Source organism: Carassius auratus, chromosome 5 (genome assembly GCF_003368295.1).
Source record: "Carassius auratus strain Wakin chromosome 5, ASM336829v1, whole genome shotgun sequence".
NCBI classification, from domain to species: Eukaryota; Metazoa; Chordata; class Actinopteri; order Cypriniformes; family Cyprinidae; genus Carassius; species Carassius auratus.
Window position 1 is genome coordinate 29,171,211 of NC_039247.1, and position 25,300 is coordinate 29,196,510.

At 36.8% G+C, this 25,300-nt stretch overlaps 1 protein-coding gene across 4 annotated transcripts in view; it reads right to left on the bottom strand.

Moving 5' to 3' along the window:
- Positions 1-5,626: 5,626 nt before the first annotated feature.
- The window catches only part of LOC113084698 (zinc finger protein 618-like), a 32,308-nt gene continuing 12,634 nt past the window's right edge, over positions 5,627-25,300 (bottom strand). For 3 of the 4 annotated variants that reach the window (XM_026254944.1, XM_026254943.1, XM_026254945.1), the window contains exons 3-13: positions 22,326-22,596; positions 21,746-21,823; positions 20,389-20,436; positions 20,143-20,232; positions 18,262-18,333; positions 15,994-16,083; positions 14,396-14,488; positions 11,781-11,825; positions 11,401-11,478; positions 10,384-10,506; positions 5,627-9,961 (exon numbers count right to left, since the gene is read on the bottom strand). In XM_026254944.1, coding sequence (XP_026110729.1) covers positions 8,430-9,961; positions 10,384-10,506; positions 11,401-11,478; positions 11,781-11,825; positions 14,396-14,488; positions 15,994-16,083; positions 18,262-18,333; positions 20,143-20,232; positions 20,389-20,436; positions 21,746-21,823; positions 22,326-22,563 — 2,487 coding nt within the window. In that variant the 5' untranslated portion in view covers positions 22,564-22,596 and the 3' untranslated portion in view covers positions 5,627-8,429. The remainder of the gene's footprint in view (positions 9,962-10,383; positions 10,507-11,400; positions 11,479-11,780; positions 11,826-14,395; positions 14,489-15,993; positions 16,084-18,261; positions 18,334-20,142; positions 20,233-20,388; positions 20,437-21,745; positions 21,824-22,325; positions 22,597-25,300) is intronic. The other variant, XM_026254946.1, reaches the window with a different exon arrangement.

Sequence of the window (25,300 nt, forward strand, 5' to 3'; positions counted from 1 at the left end):
TTTGACACTCCTATGTTGAGAGCTATATATATATATATATATATATATATATATATATATATATATATATATATATAGAAGGCCGTTCTGCCTTCTGTCTGCGATCCAGCTCACCCCTAAACCATCTCGATTGGGTTCAGGTCCGGTGACTGTGGAGGCCAGGTCATCTGGAGCAGCACCCAATCACTCTTCTTCTATGTCAAATAACCCTTGATGCCTTCAGTGTGACTCTACAATTTTCATAGTCATGAAAATAAAGAAAACTCTTTGAATGAGAAGGTGTGTCCAAACTTTTGGCCTGTACTGTATATTATATATATATATATATATATATATATATATATATATATATAATGCAACAAATATCTGCTATGGAATGTAGTACAGAATGTGGACTTATGTTTTATGGTGTCTTCTATTGGTCTTATATTTGTCCTTTAGAGCTTGACATCTCCTAACATTCTATTGAAAGGAGCTCCAATTGTGAAAATGTTTTTTTTTTTTTTTTTTAATCTTACGATGATGAAAAATACAGTAAACCGTAATATTGTGAAATTTATAATATTACAATTTAAATGGCTGTTTTATATGTTGAAATGCAATTTACTCCTGTGATCAAAGCTGTATTTTCAGCATCATTCCTCCAGTCTTCAGTGTCACATGACCCTTGAAAAATCATTCTAATATTATGATTTGCTGCTCAAAAAGCATTTCTGATCATTAATGTTCTGATTATTATCTGGCTGCTTCATATTTTTGTAAGGTAAGATTTAACATATATGTAACAAATTATTTATATTTCAAATAAATTATTTTCTTTAACTTTGTATTCATCAAATAATCCTGAAAACAAAAGTTTTGTAAAAGTAATTGAGCGTAAATAATAACTGATAATAATTAAGCAGCAAATCAGCATGTTAGAATGATTTCTGAGGGATCACGGGACACTGAAGACAGGAGTAATGACGCTGAAAATCCAGTTTTGATCACAGCAATAAATTACATTTAAACTAATTAGCATAGTATATATTTTTTTATTATACATTTCCTAATGACAGCAATTGAAAATGTAAATCTCAGATTTATAATGTTTTTGTGAAAGTTTGTTAATAGTATTTTACAGCTTTATGAAACATTTTCTTAGACGTGAAATTACGGAAGAAAGCCTGGAGAGATAGACAACAAACATTCACTTTATCTTATGTCTACTGAAAACTGCAACGTTAATGTTTCTATAGACTCCATTGTGATGAATAACGTACATTGCATTAAAATCAGTATAAAGGTCCTTGCACATCAAAATTTTAATCACGGACAGAAACCTCACATACCGAGTCTATTGCGTATAGAGAATGGGAATCTACGTCACACCATTCTGGATTCCGCTATGTTTTAGGTCACGCCACAGACAATTTATATATATATATATATATATATATATATATATATATATATATATATATATATATATATATATAAATAGAAGTACATTTCAGTTATTGTAACATGATCAAAGTAATATAAAAAATGAATTTCAAAACAAAGTTTTTTTTGCTTGTTTGAGGATATTTTATTCACACAGCACATACTACAGGAGTAGATAGATTCTCAGAACAGCGCAGTGTACTACTGACAGTTGATAAGGAGAGAAAAAACTCTATCAGTCATGTTTAGAAAAATAGTGTTGTTAAAAAAGTATAAATTAGACCTACTGCTGAACAACTTAATACACAAAATCTGAGGAAAACAATAAAATAAAATAAAAATAAAAAAAGCCTGTCAAAGACAAATGTAGGCTGGACAATACTGAAAAAAAAAAAAAAAAAAAAAACTCAAACAGAAAAAAATATTACTAATTGAGCATCCATAAATAGTTGGGATTAAAACAGTGTTTTATACTTTCAGAGACTAGTATTTGTCAACAGAAACTTTGACTGCTGCTCAGAAGCATGTTGCATTTGACCAGTTCTCATGTTTCCTCAAAAACAATTTACACATTCGTCCAAAAAAAAAGAAAGAAAGAAAAGAAACCCTTCATGAAGTCTCACATATTCATAGACTGAGTTTATCAAAATAGCGGAAATGCTTGAATAGAAAACAGAGGTAAGATGTGTTTGGAGACTCTTTGCAAAGACAGTTTTCTGAGACATTTCTGCCCTCTTGTGGTTACGGAGAAAGACGACAATATTCAGCAGCAGCTATTCCTATTTCTGGGTCAGGTTTATCAAAGTCATTTTAACATATGGACATTTCTGCACAAGGTAGCCAGTATAATACTTTGTATTTTGGGGTATGAGAGGTAACAAGTCCGATCAACATGCGTCCCTGCTGATTTTCTCTACAGCAGATCAGTTTTGTATGAACTAAGCTATTAAGCAATTCAGGTTCTATGACGCGTACACAATGTAAATAAATACGGTTGTTACTCCTGAGGGCTTATTTTGCATTCAGAGAGATCAGAAACCTTTCCCACCTCCAACACGGGGGATGGGAGTGGGGGGGCAGGACTGGCATTTAAAGTTGGACATCAGTAAGGTTATGCTGGGTACACAGCAAAATATTTTTTACATCTTATACGATTTTCAAAATGTGATAGACCACAAACATGAGGATAAAAAAAAAAAATTCTAGTTAACCATTTTGCTCCTATAGTGTGTGATGTGCCATGATGTCACAAAGACAGCACACCACATACAGATTTTCTGTGCAGAACCGAACACCGGTGATCACCGCGAGATGCATGCCGGTTAGAAAAGTGTCCGAGTTACGTCTGATTTGCTCTGATGTCATGCTGACGTGTTCCAAAAAACTCTCGCGACGGCGAAGCAGCTGTGTCGGATTGAGCAGTCGAGCGCAGTTGTTCTCCACCGACTGTGCTGATGGGAAACGACTGACTGACGACACAACTTCATGCTCATTGGCTGAGAATGTCAACTGATACATTTTATCTTTATTCTAAGAATTAGATTACCCATTTATTCATTTATTTATATTTACATGCGAACAAAACAAAAACAAAACACGCCTAGTGGAGTTAAGAATTAGGACATGCGTTTATTAAATTTTTCTTGTAATTAGAATTCCTTCTTGTAATTTTCACTTTATTCTATTGTATGTGTCTGTGTATAAATAAATAAATCCATTAAAAATATACATGAATGAACGGTTTAGCCATTATGCCTCTTATTATGCTATCTTTGTGCCTTTTATTATGCTTTCATTATGCAATCTTTGTGTGGTTTCATCTGAGAAGTGTCAGGGACTGTCTTAAAACAAGGGAAGAAATTCTGAAGAATGTTTACTACAAAACAGCTTTGACTTGCATAGTTTGGAAAAAATGTTATGAACGTGATCTGCACATGATGCAAAAACAGTGGTATTTTGATTACATCCACTTCATCTGCGATAAAAAACGTGAACGCGATGATCTCCATTGCTGACGTTTGCAGCCGACAAAACAGCGAGATTCAGGAAGTGTCAACTCTAAAGGTCTTTTTTGACCCCTGCCCTTACTGCAGCCACCTAGTCTCGCCTACATTTCAGGCGAGGCAAGGCACATCTCAAACAAGCTTAGAGTCTCGACTGTGAACACAGGGAATCTCGCAAAATCTTGCGAGACTTCAGAATAAGCATGGCGGACGATATGCAGGAAGAAATTGCAATGATTGTGTTTGAAATGATTTCATAAATGACAGGTATAAAAATTTGTGCTGTTGCCACAAATCAACAAGTTGATAATCTCTGCTGTCCACATCAATTTCACTTTGTGCTGCACCATGAATGCTTCCGTCTTCCATCATCTCGCTTTCTGATTGGATATTTTTTCCATTCACGTGATAATCTCCAGAGCGTGCGTGTGTGTGTTTGTCCTCGGGGTTCCCCCCACACATAAGGATTTCTGATCGTAAATATTAAACGTTGAATATTTACGATTCGCGATCTGGGAGGCTCCGACGTTCTTCCGTTCAGGTTCGGACACTCTTAACACACCTCACACCAAGGTAAAATCTGATGAGATAATCTTTAGAACCATCAAGGTAATTGGGACATAGCTAGGATTGTCGGAAGGGTGTGGAATCTTTTGGTGTGTACCCAGCATTAGGTTATGTAACAACGATCTTAAAAAGCGTCTGTATGGCGGCGCCAGACACAACATGAAGTTTACAATCTGGTATACAAAGATGTATATTACACAAATGCATAATATACAAATATATATCTCCCAAGCATTTAGTGTTCAGTACTTTTGCACATTTTTGTGAAGATGCTTACATTGAGTTATAGCGCCGTCATGGGCTAGATTTGACAGTGACGTGTGATTGACCTGAAGGCTTTGAGGTTGGAAGCGGTACATTTCTGTTTCCCGCCTTCGACTTCGTCGGGAACGAGGCATTAAAAATGCTCAAGTAGTGACAACAGCATTAACATTAGGGCTGCACGATGTGTCGTTTAAGCATCGATATCTGGATGTACAAATCCACGATAGTCACATCGCAGGATGTGCGATGTAGGCTGTTGTAGTTGATCCGTTATTCATTAACTGTACGGGCCAGCTGCTCCCCGGCTCTTGACGAATGTGATTCGCGGATTAATTGCACATCTTAACCATCATAGAGTGAAAGCTTATCATGTTTATCAAACACATTATGCATGCATTTTTAAGTCCTGTCAGATTAACAGGGCACAGACAGAGAGAGAGAAAGCGCGAGAGAGAGAGAGCGAGTGCGAGTGCGAGAGCGAGAGCGCGAGAGAGAGAGCGCGAGAGAGAGATAGAGCACGAGAGAGAGATAGAGCACGAGAGAGAGATAGAGCACGAGAGAGAGAGAGATAGAGAGCGAGCAAGCGAGCCCCGGCTGCACGCTCACCGTCTTCAAACAACACTAGCGCCGTCTTGCTCTCTCTCCCTCGCGCATATTAATCAATTGACACGATGATGTCGATGTTTAAATCAATTAAAATGAGAATGTAAGTGTGCTCACCCCATTTTTGGTTGTAAGAAAAAATTATATTACATTTCATATCGCAATATATATCGTAGAAAAATCAAAAGCGCAATGTCATTTTTTCCCAGTATCGTGCAGCCCTAATTAACATTAAATTAAAGTAGCTCGCTTTAGGGCTGTGCAGATTCAAAACAAAACCTGCCCAATTGCTTCTCAAAACTAGTCCAATCGCTTTTCCTTCCGGGTGATAAAAATACATGTTTTTGGCAGGGTTGCATTGGTAAAATTTGCTTTTTAAGGGCTAAATATCACGTTACTGGGATTGGGGTCGCTTTGACCCGCGGACATGAAAAACAACCTCGGACTTGGCAACACTGACAATCTACACAAAATCGATTTCAAAATCGAAGGCGATTCTTTGTTGATTTTGAAAGCGATTTGGTGTAGCTTGTCCGTGAACTACAGCTCTGTGTAGTAAATGCCGCTCCACCTGAACCAGTGTTGCCAAGTCCGAGGTAGTTTTTCCATCCCAATAACGTGATATTTAGCCCCTAAATTTTCACCAAGGCAACCCTGCCAAAAAAATTTGTATTTTAACCCCGGGACGCAATTTTTATCGGGGAACCTCCTGGAATCGCGATTGGGCTAGTTTTAGACTCATTTTGAGAAGAAACTGGGCAGGATTTGTTCTGAAAACCTGGCAACCCTGATCTGAACATACATGCTGGACATACACTACTAATTACAGGAGCGGCTTTACTGAGGAGATGCCAATGAAAATCACATTAGATTTTTTGCACAGCCCTAGCTCTCATAGAAGAAAGCACGGGAAAAGAGGTAGGCCTATGCGTCTTGACTCATTCCTACATTTTGACCAGTCTTTCACTATGGCAAAACAAACATAATAAAACCCTAAAAACTGTATGTTGCTCACATTTTTAGTGATCTTACTGGGATACCCAAAAGCACAAAGTAGGTTATAATAAGCAGAAAAGACAACACTGCAGAGAGTGTGCTGTTTAAAAGCATCAGCGTCACAAGCATAAAACAGCAAGTGATCAACGGCGGTTTAGGTAAAATTGCACAATAACACAATGTGTCTTTGGTCGCTAATCTTTGGTCAAACATGGCGGACACCAGACAGGTTAAACTGTTGTCAAACATTTCTTGTTCACAGCCACGAAATGCCAAAATGGGAGTTTGTGGTGCTTATCATAGCAATCCAAAATTCTGTGGTGTGTACGTCAGTGTTTGGGATTAACAACCGTATTTACTAGCATGTGTGATTCTCAAACTGTCTTGTACCTACAACAACAGAGGAGTGCCTATAATGTCTATACAGTTATTCAAAGTCAGTCCCTTTCTACATACAGCAAATATTGCCGGTAACCATAGGAACAGATAATGATAGTCAATAGACTATAAAAGGATTTCAGATTTTTTTTAGGGACTGTTCATATATGTGGTGAAGACAAGAACTCTCCGGTTCCGTCCACGTCCCCTTTCACATTGGCCCATTTCCTAAATAATTAAGAATTTTGTCTCTCTCTCTCTCTCTCACTACACAATACCACCATTTTACATAACCTGAGAGAGGTTGACAGCCCTAAGCGCACACCTCATGCTAACCCATTTCAGTGATGTGATAGACTACTTCACTGCCATTTCAGTCCTACAGCATATATAACTCAACCCTCAAAATTTGGTTGTGACTCCTGAAAATCTGTCAATCACTATTGTTACAGAATGTGGCTTTCACTCTTTTATAACAGATCTGTGCTTGAACAAAACCTCAAGAGGACTGGCAACAGTTTTCTGCTGTTGTTTGAATGTTTACTATTTGTTTGTAGATCTCTGCCACTTTAAAGATAAAAATAATAATAATAAAAAAAAAAAAACATTCTTATATTGTCTGCATGCATATATCTGTATAATCACACAAAGATATTCCAGGCATTACAAGACAAACTATATAATACTAAATCACATCTCTCCTTGGAAAAACTACTGCAAAATACTTTTGAAGATCATTTCTTTTTATAATGGAAGTGAAAATTGTTCCTTCTGTTTGTTTACTAGAACAATTTGAAAAGAACAGTTGTTTAAAGGCAGTGGACACTTATGAGGGCGAAACCGTTATGAGGAAGCATGAGTATTATGAGAGAACTCTACAAATCTGTTCGGAAATGGCAATTATTCACAATGACAAACTACTTTTAAAAGATACTTTGGTCCTAATCTAGGCAATGTTTTCTCTAGTTAATGTTATCGCTAATCTAATAACCTGCTGCAGATAAATGATGAAAATAATGGTAAGAGGAATCCAGTGCATAAATAAAAAACTATTTGTTTAGCTTTATCCTCTTAAAAATGCATTCAAACAATAATGCAATTAGCTGCCTCTGTTCAAGGAGGTTTGTACTGAGACAGTGAGAGACAGACAGTTTCTGCATTTCGTAGCCCTATTTTCACTTTTTCAGAAACAAGAACAGAAAAAAAAAGAAAGAAATCTGATCTACTGGACCAGAACCACACAATATCAGATCTTTCCTACTTCCGTGACCCAATGTTATTGGGGATCCAATCTTGGGGTTTAAGTGGCTGTTTCAGGTATTGCAGATTGTATTGTAGAAATAAATTATCCCAGTGAGCTGTTATGAAAAAAAAAAAAAAAAAAAAAAAGGCTGCTACAAAGGTGCAAGGCATCTAAGTCAGCTTGACAGTATAACTTCTGCTACGGAACATTTATTGCAACGTTATTGTGAGAACTGACAAAATGAAATAAAATAAATAATTGTAAAACTGTTTATCTATATGATCCTAGTATACATTTGAGTTCTGCTGGCCTTGCACTCCTGAGGGTTAACACACTCGTCCGGTTAACTGAGATTAGTGAATCAGGACTTACACCTCTACAAGCTTGATCTGCCCTCTGATAAACCGCAAAAGAGAGGTATCGTTCAGATGTCACAGCAAAGAGTGTTTGTGGTTTTTCTAAAGGCGTATTTGCAAAGAAATGGCTTTTTCTAAGTACCCCATTTTTTCCTTCGCTAGATGGAAAGTATGTCGTGTATGATTTCAATAATCCATCGACTGGATTTCAGATGGATTCCACAGAACGAAAAGACAGATGGATGAACCACATACTGATTAAAACACCATCACAATTTTAAGTAGCAGTTCAACTGAAACATCGAACACACAAGTTCACGTCCGTGTCCTCGGGCAGACTGTAATCTTCATTGAGTTTCTTTTGTTGCAACTGCCTATGCCAAGCTACTATATAGTCTGAAGGGGTGTTTGTGAATTGTGAAGTTGTCAATGTACCTTCCCTTAGTAAATCTCTATCATGTGCCTCACTGATAGACACTTACTGTAAATCAGATTTTTGGAAGGGGTAATGTGAAGTGACCGGTACATCCGATTCAAAAAGTCTCCATTTCAAACAGTCTATGGTGCCATTAGCTTAAAAAGTCCTGAGCCGTCTCAAGCAAAATTACTCTTGAGGAAGACCAGCTTGTTCATCTCCTCCACAGTGACCTGCTGCTTTCTCTTCATGGCTAAGGTCTGCTCGCAGATGCTCATGCACTCTCCATGCACAGCTACAGCCGGTACAGCCAGCAACCACAGCGCTAACCTCGACAGCTTGGGGTATCTGTCCATGACTGAGCTCCAGTACTGCAACAGGTCACCTGTGCCATTAAAAAGTGGTTCACCGAGGTACTGGAACAACTCTTTTCGTACCTGTGGCTCTTCAGGATCACACGATGGCCTCTCCAATCCACAGTCCAGACGGCCACGCTTGGGTGCTGACGGTCCTTCACTATCCCGCTCATCCACAGACGTACCCCCAGAACCACCGCTTCCGGCTTCCCTCATATTAGCAGCCATGTCACACACCCTTGAGATAATGTCCTCGTGCTGGTATGCAGGGACTGGCCGCAGCTTCAGCTGTGGATCCAGGATCATTGCGACTTGATGGACACGTTCCACTTTGAAGTTCTCCTTCAGGGCTTCCAGGAAGTAGTGGCAAAGCTTACTGCCAGCCCCTGCTTCACCGGCTTTGGAGGTGAAAAGTTTTTCGAGACGGAGGTAGACGGGAAAGACGTGTTGGAGCGTGGGGCAGCGTTCCACACTCAGCTCCTGTGCTGCCTGTCTTAGTGGCGCAAGCAAACATGCAAGCGTGCCAAGCAGGTGCTTGTTCAGGCCTTGCAAGAGCGGCACAGTGCTCTTCGAACGGCCGTATGCTTCACAGGTGGCCTCAAAGTTCTCATGAACCTTGAGCAAGGCCTCTGCAACTGCATCCCAGCAGGGTGGTGCGGCAGGCTCTTCCCCAGTTTTCCCTTCATGACTGAAGCTAGTCGTCGCAACAATGTCGCGACAGGTAGCCAGAAGCTCTCCTAGTTCATGGAGCCCTCGTGCTTGCAAGCTGCGGCGACCGAGAACAGCCTGAACCGTGGCTGTTAGAGAGCAACCTGCGCAACGAAGGCCAATTCCGGTTCGACCACAAAAGGCTAACGAAGACAAGCGCGGCTCTGTTACATACACTGTTCGGATTTCTGACATGACAAACTCTGACAGAACATTCTGGACCCAGTGGTGTATCTGCTCAGGACTCTCCCTTAAAGACGCCTCCTTGAGTCCCAGCACGTAGCGTCGGAGTTTTACACCCTCTACTTGATATGCTGTAAGCAAATAGCAGGAGTCTGGCCCTATAGTCTGGGAATGGCAGGTCACTGCAATACCCAAGGAAGAGTTGGACCCCAGGGCGCAGGTAACTTTCACTTTGACCTGATTGTACATACGGGGCAGCTGTTTTAATGCCAGCGAGCTCATATCTCCAAGGGCTTCACGAATGGAGTAGGCCCCATTACGTGAACCTGTGTCCACTAGGGTCTGCGCAAGCTTCAGGAAGTCTTTGCTGCTGAGGACGCCAAGAAGGCTGAGGTCTACGCACATTACTCTCAGCAGACGTTCAGCCACTTGTTGTCTCTCCTTTTCCGGGAGTAATCTGCTCTCTGCAAAAGCAGAAGGAGACAAATACATTAGGCTAAGTTACTTTACAAGTTAACTGATTTAACAAATGCAAGCCATCATATCATCAAAACCAATAATATAGTTAAAAACTGCAGAGAAACACATGCATGTATGAAAATTTTGCCTTTTATGAATTTGTAAATAAAACTTAAGTGCATGCTGTGGATTAATCGGAGCCATCCCTGATTTCCAAATAAATGTAGAAAGTCAGCAAAAACAACTGCATTAATTTATTTTGCAACAAATGTTAAGTTTGAAAATTTAGCAACCAAAAAGTTACTAACAACAGTAGTCAAAAAACTTAGTAACTGGATAGCTTTAATTTACTGGCCCAAGCAAATAATGTGTTGTGATTCAAGTGTGAATGGAGTCTGGTAATGCTGGAAAGAAAGAACGAACTCACGAAAAGATGGTACATGGTTCCTCTGTTGTGCTGGCTGAGGAGGTTTCCACATCTGCTCCTGTGTGGCCACAGGCGCTTGGCAAGGCTTTGGAGACTCATCTTTAACATGGTTCTCATTATCAGCTAAAATTGGATTAAAACAGAAGGAGGAAAGGAAACACATGATGTACTCATTCTTGGGGAAAAGCATAGGTATTCATAAAAAAAAAAAAACAAAGAAAAACACGCTGAGGGGTGAAAACAACTTACAAACGAGAAAGATCAACTGATCAAGTTTCACACAGAATTAACAATTTTCAGATTTTCTGAGATGATTTTGACATAAAAATCTTTGGAATTTACCTGAGTAATGTAAAATAACCCAAGAGGGTTCCCAAGTACCAATAATTTTGCATGGCTTTTCCATTATGTTTTGTTATTTTTTGAGTGGGTGCGGGGATTGGGTTCATTTGAAAGAAACTGAAGTTGCAAATGTCAAGCCTGTTAAATGTTTCAATGGTGAGCCACAATTTTGTTTTCTTTTGACTGCAGAAATTTCCAAGACTTTTGTTTTGCTTGAACGTTTTGGAGCTCATTGACTTTGATAATAGGGAGCCTAAACATTTTTAAATGTATACGTCCGTGTTCCGCTGATGGAAAAATCATACGATTTTGATGTAAATTATGAACTTTTTTTTTTTTATTCCTTTTTTTTGATGACAATGAGAAAACTGTTAAACAAACAGGTATGCCGGGAGTGTGAACTTGACCAAATGAATGACAAGCAATTGTGCAGGCGTGGATTCCATGCATGCCTATGAACAAGTGATGAGTAAAGATGTTAAATTTACTGATCAAACAGAGCAAAAAGCACATGCATAATATGCAGTGCTCACAATGCATTCTGTAAATTTGTGCCCTTTGCATAAAACTGTTACCCAAGTGGTGATGCAAAGAAATAATGTAAACAAAACAGAGTGAGTCCAAATTTGGATGAGCTCACAGCTGAAAATGTTTTCATTTTCTGGGCTCACTCACCAGCATGGGACTGCATGTGCTCCAGGAGGTTGTTGTAGAACTGGAACTGAATTCCACAGGCTCCACACGAGTAGGTTTCTGGAACACAACGTCCAGTTTCTCTCAGAACACAGCAACGTTCTCATAACAGAGCGTAACCGGCTAGCTTCACACCAGAGCACTACATATAGCTAACAAATTTAGGTCAGCGTCAGGCATTCAGGCTAAAGGTTTTTTACTTAAAGGTTTTAACAAAATGGCAAGCCATGCAAATGGCACAAAATGGGCATGAATGAAGTCAGTCATGATTTACAAAAATAAATAATATGGACTATATGAAACACGAGAAGACTGGTATAAAGCAAAAATGAAAAGGTAAAATGGATTTCCAAAATACATACTCTGAGGGCTGGGACGGGAAGAATAAGTCCGGCTGTTTGGAGTATCTGGAGGATAAATAATTATCCATGAGTTTTAACCATGAGTAAACTTCCATGCAAAGGCAATAACAAATTATTAGTGCACTTAATTTTTTTTTTACTGTTATACTATTAAATATGATTATCAGGGTTTTGAGGAACGCTTATTTGTTAATGTCTCAATTATTACTGTATTGCACTGCATCTTATTTGGAAACACTCAGTGACAACTGATATTTATACAAACCCGATTCCAAAAATAGTTGGGAAACTGTACAAATTGTGAGTAAAAAAAGAATGGAATAAACTTATATTTTATTCACAATAGAATATAGATGGCATATCAAATGTTGAAAGTGAGACATTTTGAAATGTCATGCCAAATATTGGCTCATTTTGGATTTCATGAGAGCTACACATTCCCAAAAAGTTTGGACAGGTAGCAATAAGATGCCGTAAAAGTTAAATGTACATATAAGGAACAGATGTAGGACCAATTTTGCAACTTATTAGGTCAATCGGCAACATGATTGGGTATAAAAAGAGCCTCTCAGAGTGGCAGTGTCTATCAGAAGTCAAGATGGGCAGAGGATCACTAATTCGCCCAATGCTGCGGCGAAAAATAATGAAGCAATATTAGAAAGGAGTTTCTCAGAGAAAAATTGCAAAGAGTTTGAAGTTATTATCATATACAATGCATAATATCATCCAAAGATTCAGAGAATCTGGAACAATCTCTGTGCGAAATCACAACATGGGCTCAGGAATACTTCCAGAAAACATTGTCGATGAACACAATCCACTGTGCCATTCGCCATTGCCGGCTAAAACTCTATAGGTCAAAAAAGAAGCCATATCTAAACATGATGCAGAAGTGCAGGTGTTTTCTCTGGGCCAAGGCTCATTTAAAATGGACTGTAGCAAAGTGGAAAACGTTTGTGGTCAGATGAATCAAAATTAGAAATTATTTTTGGAAAACTGGCTACGTAGAAGAAGGATCCGGGTACTGAAATGATCAGCCTGCAGTCCAGATCTTTCACCCATAGAAAACATTCAGTGCATCATAAAGAGGAAGATGCGACAAAAAAAGACCTATGACAGTTGATCAACTAGAAAGCCTGTATTAGACAAGAATGTGACAACATTTCTATTCCTAAACTTGAGCAACTTGTCTCCTCAGTCCCCAGACGTTTGCAGACTGTTAGAAAAAGAAGAGGGGATGGCACACTGTGGTAAACAAGGACTTGTCCCAACTTTGAGATGTGTTGATGCCATGAAATTTAAACTTCTCAGTTTAAACATTTGATATGTCATGTTGTATTCTAAAAAAAAAATATTGAAATTCAAAACTTTCACATCATTGCATTCTGTTTTTATTCACAATTTGTGAATTGTGTCCCAACTTTTTTGGAATCAGGTTTGTATACATTTTATTGTAAGCAGTCTGATGCAAGTTGATCCTGTTGATTTACATTACAAACGATCAAAATTTTATATTTTCGACAATAGAATATATTAGCACCTGCACTACATTTCTTATTTGTGCTAATTCGGGGCCTCTGAATAAAACTGAGGTGTTTTTATGGAATGTGAGTTCCATATCATCATACCATTTGAGCCATTAAAGCCTGATGTATTAAAAAAAAAAATAGATTTTGTTTTAAGTGTTCAAAAAACACTTTTTTTATAATTATTATCCTTTTATATTTCAGGCTTTACAGGGCCCTCGTTCTTGTGATGTTTGTAGTGATTAAGTGTAAATGGTGGTGTGCAAGTGGTGTAGTGTTATTTTCTGCTCTAGTGCACTTATGCGTTCTGTGTGTTAAAATTCACTGCTGTGGTGAACTGGAGGACATTGCAGCATCATATTTGAACATTTCAGGCTCACATTTAAATAGAAATCTCATTTTCTAGTCTAGTTTCTTGAAACTATGCAACTTCGGTTGTAAAGATTAGACCAGTCTTCCAAATGGTGAGCTGTCTTTTCCTCATTTAGCACATTTCTTTAATGAATCTGCTACAGTGCAATACAGCTTTGGCAAATTAAAGTTTGCACAACACAAACCATACAGGAGTGCACTATGAATCCTCAACCAGTGAAGCAAACAGTGTAACTCATTCATACAAGGGGTCATTATAGATATAGAAAGCATTGAAATCTACCAAAAAAATAAATAAACTGCCTGTTGAATTTCAGTTGGAAACACAAAATTATGACAGCAGTTGACCTTGACTAACATTATATAAAAAGAAAGTGTTGAATACATGCTCTTTAAGAAACATTGTAAAAACATAGTAAAATAGTAAAATCTCAAGAGTGAACACACAGTTTAGTCCTAGCACAGCGCATTACTAAACAAAACTATTTTTCCAGTAAAAGCATCTATACATCCTTAAATATGATAAGAAGCAAAAGATACGCTTAATTTGAAGGGAAAACAAGTTTATTTTTCCAGTCATGTTTGGAGGTCTGTCTGCAGAGAGATGCTGCAGAGCTTTGATTGTGACAGTAAAATATCACTGCGAGCAAAGGGCAAACACTTTACGAGATTCAAATATCAAAGGTGAAAGATTTCAAAGATTTCCGTGTCTCTTACCACTTGAGTTCTGGGAATTGTTGATGTCAGCACGACTGGGCTGGCCTGCCTGGCTAGACATTTTCCCTTCCATTTTAAGACTGTAATTTCCTTCTGCAAATGCAAATGCAAAAAAAAAAAAAAAAAAAAAAAAAAAATCAAAGCAGCTTAAATAATACATATCAGTCATATCAGAAATATGAAAATGCTCATTTCGTCCTTCTTAGTGCATCATTTAAAATAGAACAGCCATTTTCCATGAATAGGGAAGAAATGGGATTTTAAAACTATTTCTCTATGATTTATAGAAATGTTAAGCTGTTCAATAATTTATATTTATTTATTTTTGCCAAGCAACATATATTATAAAAACTATTTTTTTCCGAAGGCTCCTAAGAATGTGAATATTTTTCCTGTCTGCTGCCTTTCACATTTCAGGATAGCTTTGGTGATTGTGTGTTCATGGTGCTATCAGCCACTAGGACTTCATTTTAGGACTTCAGATCATCATTTTTCTTCACATCTAGAGTGATAAAGTCACTTGGCAGTTACTCCACAAATGACCAGTCCAGAACAGAGTGCCAATAAACAAAGATGTCAGCGTACCAGACAAGCAAAAGCCATTGAGATGAATGGGAATGCTAATGGAGAGCTTTCTCCAGGGACAGGATGTAGAAACCTTTTCACATATTTCATTCTAAAAGTGTGCATAAGCTCAACGAGCTTGTGCAAAATTCCCTTACAAATTTCAGTCTGCAGAAGATATTTAAGCTTTATTCTTTAACATTTTCTCTTTGCCCAAAAATAATCATATTTGGAGCTTACAATGACTAGCTTTACAATGCTTAAAATAATTGTATGCAAGCCCAATTGTGTACTTCATTCAGGGAAAGTGCCAGCCAACCAAATACAACAAAAGTGGTAACATATTTGAGGGTAATGATGGTGACGGCAATTATAAGCATCAGAGACGAGTGATAAATTCTTATATTGCTACATTTCTTGACTATGCCAGTAGTAGAGATTGAAAGTCTGAAATGTTTCTAATGCATAAGATTAACCGCCCAACATCTTTCACAGACAAATAATCATATGCATCCATAATTAATCATAAAAAAAAAATGCTTTATTGCAATCGACCATCTCCATCTAACATCTTCCTGCAAAACCACGCGTCTCTAAAAATTCTACAGCTCATTTAGAATAATCAGTCACTTTGAAACAAATTGAAATTTAATTCTGGTAGCATCTCTACAGTCTCTCTGACCCACTTCTATATTTTCACCATACTTTAAATAGCTTTCAATGTCAACCTCGACTGCATATCCTCAATGCAGGACTAAGAGATAAATGAGAGGAGAGACGAAGGACAAAGATAATAAGAGAGACACCTCAGCAGAGCACAATAACAATCTGAGATCCTGGTCAACAGAAATTATGATATTGGTATACTAAGTTACATTAGATTTGTGAACAAGCTTCCGCCATTTCCATATTTAATGATTAGAGCTTCCTTTACGGTAAGTGTCTAATCTATAACTTCTACACACCTCTATTCATCTTTTGGCAGATAACTGCAATAAACAACACAAAACACTGGTAAAGATGTGAGAACTTACTTATTGGCGCGTGAAGAGCCACATGTTCCTGATAGGGGTTGAAGTATTTGTATTGTTTTCCACAGAACTCACACGTGTAGCTTCCCGTTTCTACAGAACACAAAATACACTAATCAGTCAACACAATTTTTTTTAGCCACACATTACTGCTGACAAACGTAATAATTCTGAGATTCATTTTTCCACTTGAACCATAAAGACTTATTTATATCAGATTTCCCTTTTTTTTTTTTAAAGCAGTTCACCAAAAAATGACATCATGATTCATTCTCATGTTTGTCCATACAGTTCAAAACTAGATCCCAATAGAGGAGAAAATAAAATAAAATATTTTTATAGAAATGTATGCAGGTTTGCAGTGACATGAATAACATGACAGAATTATTTTTCAGTGAACAATTTAAGGCAGTGATTCTCAACCAAGGGGTCACGATTTAAAGAATATATATATAACACTTTTATAATAATTAATTTTAAAAGTGTAAAAATTAAACACTTGATTTGCATTATTAAAATGTAAAAAAATAAAAATAAAAAATATATATATATATATATATATATATATATATAATTATTATTATTTTATTTGTTTTGCAGTTACACTCTATTATAATAATATTTTAGAGTGTCCCTAATTCTGCAGAACTGGGAACAGGTAAAACACGTAGAAATTAATAATATACATCTACAAATTATCCTTAAAGATGGATAGATAGATAGATAGATAGATAGATAGACAGATAGACAGATAGACAGATAGATAGATAGACAGATAGACAGATAGACAGATAGATAGATAGATAGATAGATAGATAGATAGATAGATAGATAGATAGACAGATAGACAGACAGACAGACAGACAGATAGTAGCAGTGTCATTTTGATCAGCGCTGACTTTCATCAGAGACAGAAGAAAACTAAGAGCAGGGAGAGCTGTGAAGAATTCTCTCATTTGCAGCCACACAAGAGATACATTGCGAGCACAGAGACAGATAATCTGATCATAATGTTGCAGAAGCCCGGTTATAAGCACACGGGCACCTAAGCAGTATCTGACAATTCATTTGCATTATTCTTTTCAGTCTTCCTAAGTAGGGCTGGCCGATACGGCAAAAAATATTACCATTATATTCTTCTGATATCAAACGATATTGGTATTCATCACGATATTCATTTGCTATTAATGGGAAGGAATTTTTTTCCACATGTTTGTTTCATCTTGAGAATGAATGTAAACATAACTTGTTTGTTCAGAATGAAACTCCACAGAGTAAATTAACTTAATTTGGGGCTTTGTGAAATCGGTTTCATTTCCTCCTAAATTCTGTTTTCCATTTCATTTTTTCTGGATTCTGTGTTTTATGACTTAATATGAATTTATCAAACATGTGTCTCTTGTCTGATGAAATGAATTAAAACAACTTGAAAATTTAATGAAAATATAACAACTAATTAACCACAAAACATTGCATATCAGATGCTACACAACCAATCTGTAGAATTTAAAACATGGATGAAAACCAATATCTCGGTTGTACGAAATTCCTGATTTAATTATTATTACCTTGAGCAATACATTTTAGTATACAATAGTAATACATTTCTATCACACTTTCTTCAAATTAAACCAGACTTTTATTTTGAGGGTTTGTTGTGAGTGAGTTTGACAATAGTTTTTCTCAAGTGAAATGCTGGTGAAGTGAGTCTCAGAGCAGCTCTGGAGATGAAGTTGATGTCCTCATATATTGAGACGGCAGATGCTGAAAATACCGTTAGCATCCTGCGTGTTTGCATTTGCGTAGTAGACGAAAGCAAAGTCCCTGTGAAGGAAAGTCTGTTCACTCGGGGGCCTTTTTTGCAACGGTTTCGAGCAGCTATTTCAGGCATCCAAGACCAAGTCCTATCTACTTGAATGGGAAAAACAGATATCTCAAAAACTGCTCGCCAAGCTCAGATTTAAAATGCATATTTCAAATCAGAAACAAAAACTGACATCATAAATGTTACTTCTTACATTCAGGTAGAGTTGAAAAACAACTACCAACGTGCTTATTGCACACCTCAGCACACTGACTGATTCTGTGGCTTTTCGACTAATCAATATTGAGTAAAAATACCCAGAGATTATCACTGTATACACATAAATGTTATCCCAATCTTCATATATCGTTTATCGTCCAACTCCTCGTCGGAGGTCCCATAACCTCAGCTTCTGACACAACATCAAAGTGACCGATATGAAAGAAAACCATTTTAAAAACTCTTACTTGGTCCCATTTTCTGGTAGGATTCAGTCTCCTCTTTAAGGTCTTCCACTGGTATCACATGGTCAAACGGATCTGGACAACACAACAAGAAGTAAGCGTTTCATCTTAAAGCACAGCTGGAGTCTCAATCATGTAATCAAGACAGCATAACATCACTGGTTCTCGCAGTGTGGGTCTTAATAATGATTTCATGACATTAGAGATAGCAATGTTATGCATTAGTATTTTGTCATTAAAAATAGAGGGACAGTATTAACAAAGAATGAGACGAGGATTTTATGAGGAGGATTGGAGGGTATAATGAATCGATAGCTCCTCAAACACCATCTTAGAAAATTCACCTTTCAGTAAAATGTCACCCGTGTTATTGCCGCTGGAGTTACAACCCGTGCATCATTTGTGAAATAAAATAAATCAAAAGAAACATCAAGTTGTACTTCGTGATTAGTAATAAATGTCAAGTTGTTTATAGATTTTATGGGGAAAATGTTTTGTAGGATCAAGATTAATCAAGAGAAATTATTGAGTGTTTTTTTGTTTTTTTGGCTTATTGTTCATTAGGAACGTCTTTGGTCAGAGTACTATTGAAAATGTAAAAAAAAAAAAACAGATTGCATCATATTTTTTTCTCCCCACAAATATTATACAAAACAGGACCTGAAACTTTTTATTTTTTCTTCGATAAATGATCAGTGCTCAACCTTCAGAAAACGTTGACTGTTAATTTTAGATGTAACAATTCAATTCAAGTTTATTTGTATAGTGTTTTTTACAATAAAAATCATTACAAAGCAACTTTACAGAAAATTACAATTCACTCAACTCGCGATTCGATTCACAATTTTGATTTCACGGTTCAATTCGATCCATGTTTTTTAAGACAGATTATAAATTAAGTGTCCTTTTATTATTGCTTGGACAAAATGCTGTATGTTTCTTTGTGAAATTGAAATATAGCTATAATAATATACTAATATAGCACTTCCGTATTATTGCACTTTTGTTGCTTCTATTGTCCTCATTTTTAAGTCGTTTTGAATAAAAGTGTCTGCTAAATAACAAAATTAAAATATAATGTAAATAACAAAACTAAATTGAAATTTAAAACAAGCCCCTAATCAAACAACACAAATAAAATACATATTTTCATATAAATTGTCTGTGCTCTTTCCATTTAAAATGAGAGGAAACCACTGGATTTTAATCATGAGCCAAACAATGATCCTGCATACATGCAACTTGAGCAGTTTTTAATCTAAAGATTAGATTGCATCATTTTGAGATTTGAAAGAAGCAGCAGTTGTAAGTGGGATAACCCTAGCTTACATATTTTTAACGAATAACGCTTGCAATTATTATTATTTTCTTGATTAACACATTAAAAATATTTAACACAATTAACATGGGTTGGAGCTAGGGTTTGCCAACCCACTTACAACTGCTGCTTCGGTCTCTTTTTTTTCTTGACAAAAATTGTGTTCATTTGGACGCAGAATGACTATTTTGACAGCACTACTACTGAATGATAGGCAAATGTATAATATTGCATTCATAATAATTAATCTAGTACACCTATTATTAGCTTATCAACTAAAATATTAAATTTGTGCACATAAAATATTAAAATATGTCATGGGAGTACCCATTTAAGTAATAAGTAAAGGAACCTAAGTAATGGTACCCAAAATAAGTAATGGTACTCATTTGTACCCTTTTCTGTGGAAAGTGCCTTGAAACATTATTGAGTGATTTAAATGAAAACTTGTGATCGATTGACAGCAACCATGTGTATACTGAAACAAACAAATAAAATAAAATATATATTTTTTTAATCACACAGAGTTTGGATATATTCAAAATCAAAAGAATACCCAGCCTCACCATCCACTGCATGGAGGTCTCGGTGCTCCTGAAAACAGCTGTAGTACTTGTATTTTTTCCCACATACGTCACACGTATAGCGGAAAGAACCTGGATTAGAAAACAAAGACTTGTATGAACAGAAGCTTGAGAGATCATTATGTGATGAGATGTTGGGAAACAGAGAACAAAAGTTTTACTCACTCAATTTAAAAAAATCCCAGGTCAATTACACAAAAATCTGTCCCATGAATAAATGCTACTCACTATTGATTCCCAGAGATGCTCCTTCTCCAGAAGCAGCAGCCTCAGTCTCTGAACAGAAAGAAACCACACACAATGCAAACAGATATATAACTTGGTATTGAAATGTGTCAAATTTGATGATTCTGTTCTTGATTTGGATTTCAACTCCTTAATGATTCTTTTCCAGTTCAATGCTTTTAAGGAAGCATTCATCACCCAATAACTAAACTATACTTCCATTTAAATGCTTTTAAAACCGTATATTTTAATGTTATTCAAAAGAAAATTTATGCTTCAGTTCAACAATGCAGCAACCAAAAAACATAATTACTGTTTTTTTTTTTGTTTTTTGTTTTTTACATATAAAAAAAAAAAAAATTACTAATGATCTATGATGGCATTGAGTATAATTAGATTTTCACAGTACATTTTGAAGTCAAATGTTGGTTTTAATAATGAGACTGAGATGCTGTTATCCTCCAGGTGGATTTACCAAAAAAAGAAAAAAAAAAAAAGGGTTCAGAATGGCAGAGGTTTTGTGAAAAGCCCTTTAAAAGGCAGTAACACCAATGAGAAATGATTACAGATGAAAATTTTATAAGCTGATTGTAGGAACACCAGATCAGCCGTTAAAGCTGCACACGGATGGTTCTTTGATGAACAAATAGTCTAAACTGAACAGTATTGTTATGAATCAGAAATACGCAATTATGAATGTCTTTACAGTATTTTTTTTTATTAATTCTGTGCATCCTTTGGGGATAAGTGTCGACTACATTCAAAAACAGAAAGTTTGAATGCATGAGTGTATGCACTAATATCCTCCCTTTATTTAATTACTCATTAAAACTAATTGATCATTTATCATTTCAGAACTCCAATTTAATGGTCTATCTTTAACTGCATCAGTCATTTCCACATATATTATACAAAACAGAAACTGAAACTTTCTCCCCCCCCCCCCCAAAAAAAAAGCTCAGTGCTCAACATTGAGAAAATGTCAACTGAGATGTAATCTGTTGGAGATTGAACAACGTTTTTATTTTATATGAGGTTTTATTTGACTTATACAGATATAAATGTGCAAACCTCAAACTGTCAATATAACCAAAAAATGGGACATGTCTAAAAACTGTAACATTCATGAACCAGTTTGATTGATTCAAGCAGTAAAAAAAACAACCATCTTATTCAGATTCAACAGGTCAAGGATTCTCAAATCTGGCCCACAAGATGCCCTTTCCTGCAGAGTTTCACTCTAACCCTAATCAAACACCCCTGAGCAAGTTTGATCAGGGTTAGAGCGAAACTCTGCAGGGTATTGGCCCTCCAGGACAAGATTTGAGGAAACCTGGGATAGGTCAAGAGCTGGACGCACCTGTGTGAGCTCGGACATGCGTCTGAAAGCAGTTGTAGTACTTGTACTTTTTACCACATACTCCACAAACGTAAGAGCCTGTAAGAGAGGAAACGGGTGAGATTTGATGATTAGCCCTTCCTGACAAACATGACACTGAAGATAAAGAATTACAGAAGGTGGAGACTTCAACTTGACATCGCAGCACATGAAAAGTCTTCCCCCCCAACATATTAGTACATCAGGATTGACATTTCACCACAACATGATGTAAAAAAGTTCATTTTTTTTTTTTTTTGTTGACTGAATAAAATTATTACCATATATAAAGTGCATTCATCAATAAAATGAATTAATTTCATTAACAGAATCAAGTTCATATAATATATATTATTTAAATAATTAGAATGGTAAAGTTCCATTTGTTAATATTAGTTAACATAAGCAAGCAATGAACAATACTTCACCAGCCTTTATTAATCTTAGCTCATGCTAAATTCAACATTTACTTCGACATTTTGTTGTATTACTTGAGAATGTTTTATGAAGTAAAAACATGACATAAATGCTGAATCTGTACATTATGTACAAGAGCCTTCACCTTGTGTTTGAGAGTTGCGAGAGCTTCCCAAAACAACGCAGATCTCCGCGGGATTGTTGCCGTCACTCGCTTTGCCGTTACTGGCCACAGACTCGGGGGATGCCACCTCGGTCTTCACGCTCACTGAGGGCAGCTTTGGAGACGTTGTTGGGACCGCCTGTGTTGCTCCAGCCTCTGTGGGGACAACAGCCGTGTCCTTGGGCTCCTGGCTGGGGTTCGGCACCTCCTGACAACTCATGACTCCACGTCTGCTCAGCAGCAGCTAAGGGAACTGCAAATGATAAAACCAGCAAAGGGTAAATCATTCTAATATGTGTATATGCATTATATTTAAATATATGTGTATTTGTACATTTATCATATGTTTAAATGTATAATATTAATAAAACTCTGTGTCTTCGTATCAGAGGTTAACTATTAGATAAGAACAACTTTAGAGAAGAACAAGAACCAGTCATAAATTCAGAGACTCCATACCGCAGCCTAACTCAATTTAACACAGAATTTAGTAACGCCAAAGAAGTGTTTTAAAAGCGTACAGTATTTGCCTTCTGTGTGGGAGACATTCATAAAAGTGCAGAAGAGCTGAGATTTATGTTTAGGAAAATAACCACAAATGCTGTATATAATAACTCTCTGCGGAGAAATAAAGTCAGCTTGATGCATATGCACTGCAGTCTATAGTGTGTGTGTGTGTGTGTGAGAGAGGAAGTGTCTGTATCTACCAGGGGTGTTTTCTACAGAAGCCCTGAACTGCAATATGGAGAGAAAAAAAAAATTCTGGTGGAATTATTTTTTTATTTTTTTCTTACATTATTCCTGAACCTATGCCCAAATATTTATTTATTCCTTTCTCTCACTGAAAGTTTCAAAAACTTTTCCTCTCTTCAAAGCTTCAAAGAGAAACACAGAGAGCAAGAGAGAGAGAGAGAGAGAGAGAGAGAGAGAGAGAGAGAGAGAGAGAGAGAGCTTGTAGCTTTCAGTACTAACCCCAGCCACCAGGTGCCACTATATTTTGGTACTGCATGTTAAATATTAGCTGGCTATCTTTTTTCCCTCTGTCTCTATTCTGGTCTCTTGAGGGGGAAAATAACAGGGGGCAGGGTTTCATATTTTATTGAAGCACCCCTGGGCGCCACCATTGGCTAGCGGACCCCCACCTGCTGTTAGCATTCCATTGACTCCCATTCATTTTGGCGTCACTTTGACAGATAATAACTTCACATCTGATGTGTTTAAGACTCCTTTTGTCCATTCATTATTTCTAAAGAAACACGAAAATGTATAAAAGGCCCCATTACCTTGTATCTTACGTTGTGGCCCCTAAAAATAGGCTAACGATTGCATCATAACCTGCGTCTCTCTGTCGCACAGTAGAGAAATTACCGTATGGACAGGAGGAGAAGCTCGCAGGCAATCTTTTACTGACTATGAGGCTATCGGGGGGATGTGGAGGCATGAAGTCAAGGGAAAAGCCCATAGAGAGTCTATAAAAGCAGCGGGACAAAATTATTCAACAACGTCTGCAAGATTCGGTGGGAGATTCAGATTTCTCTTGGCACAGCGATTAGAAGACTTACAGGTTGCTCTCATGACATGTATGTTATCAAGCTCAGTTTGAGTCTGCGCAGTACGCTCGACCCCCAGGAAGTGTGTGCATCTAATTGATTTCACTTGTCTCCATTGAATCCAATGGGGTCGCTGGAAAATACAGGGACAGTTTTTAAAAAAGAACAAAAAAAGGTTTCTGAAGAGTTTTTGGGAGACACTACCTAACCACTACCTGGTTCAGGGCTTCAAAGTTTTCTTTGAGGAGGTAAGAGGCAGTTCTTTCCTCGCCAAAAAAATTATAACAATAATAATAAAAAAAAACAAAAAAAAAAACAGACTCATCACAAATGGGATTGAGCAATGCATGGATCACTTGTTTTTTTGTTTTTTGATTTTCTTACACAACACTGTCCAACGGCAGAAAATAAAGATGCTTACAGCATAACATGAATGTGAGGGGCAGGGTTAACAAACTAAATATATATATAAAGCTATTAGCAGCAATTCTAAAAAGGTTTAACCTGATGGACCAAAATAAATAAAAGTGGAAATTAAATTAAATTATACAGACAAAAAGCGCAAAATTATAAAAACGTTAAAAATCAAATAAAAATAAATCATAATTTGAAATATAAAGAAATCTATAATGGTATCTCGATCCTCTAACAGCACTGGTGAGGAGGGGATGAATTCACAGGACAGAAGTCAGTGCCTCTATCACACTTCACTGTGCCATAATTGTGATGATGCACACCTGTCATGCCTGCACATGGACGAGTGAGTTAAACACACTGGTGGAAATGAACAGACCAATTACAAAGATCTCAGCACTTTGATCACTTCCATCAAAGCTGCCAATCTGTGACTGTGATCATCAGTGTTCCTCATGGTGACTGTTCAGAAGAACCAAGCGCCCCAAAATAACATTCTAGGTTATTTTTTTTTTTTTTTACAACCATAAAATAACGTTCCCAGAATGTTGTAAGGTGGATATTTTTAACCTAAAAATAGCTTATGCAGAACGTTCCCTAATGATTATTCTTAAGTTAGTTGTATAACCCTGTAAACTATCTTTCCAGTGAAATGTGCAGATGCTTTTGTGTACTGACCACAGAGCCTTGAAATATGTTTAATACAACATTTACTAAAATACAGAAATTAATGGTCATTTCGTTTTACTGTCTGACTGGCTTGTTGGTTGATCAGTCTCTTTATTGAAAGATTACTTCAATTCAATGCAGTAATGAGAGTAAATATGATTTCAGACGGATAGCCCAAGCCTAGCTGAAAATAACATTATGTTGATCGAGAAGTCTTTGTTTACAGATCAAGAGAAGAATGTCCCGCTGTACAAACTGTACATTTCAGTGATAAGAAATGAAATGTGAATAAATGTCATTTCATAAACCATGAATTGAGTTGAA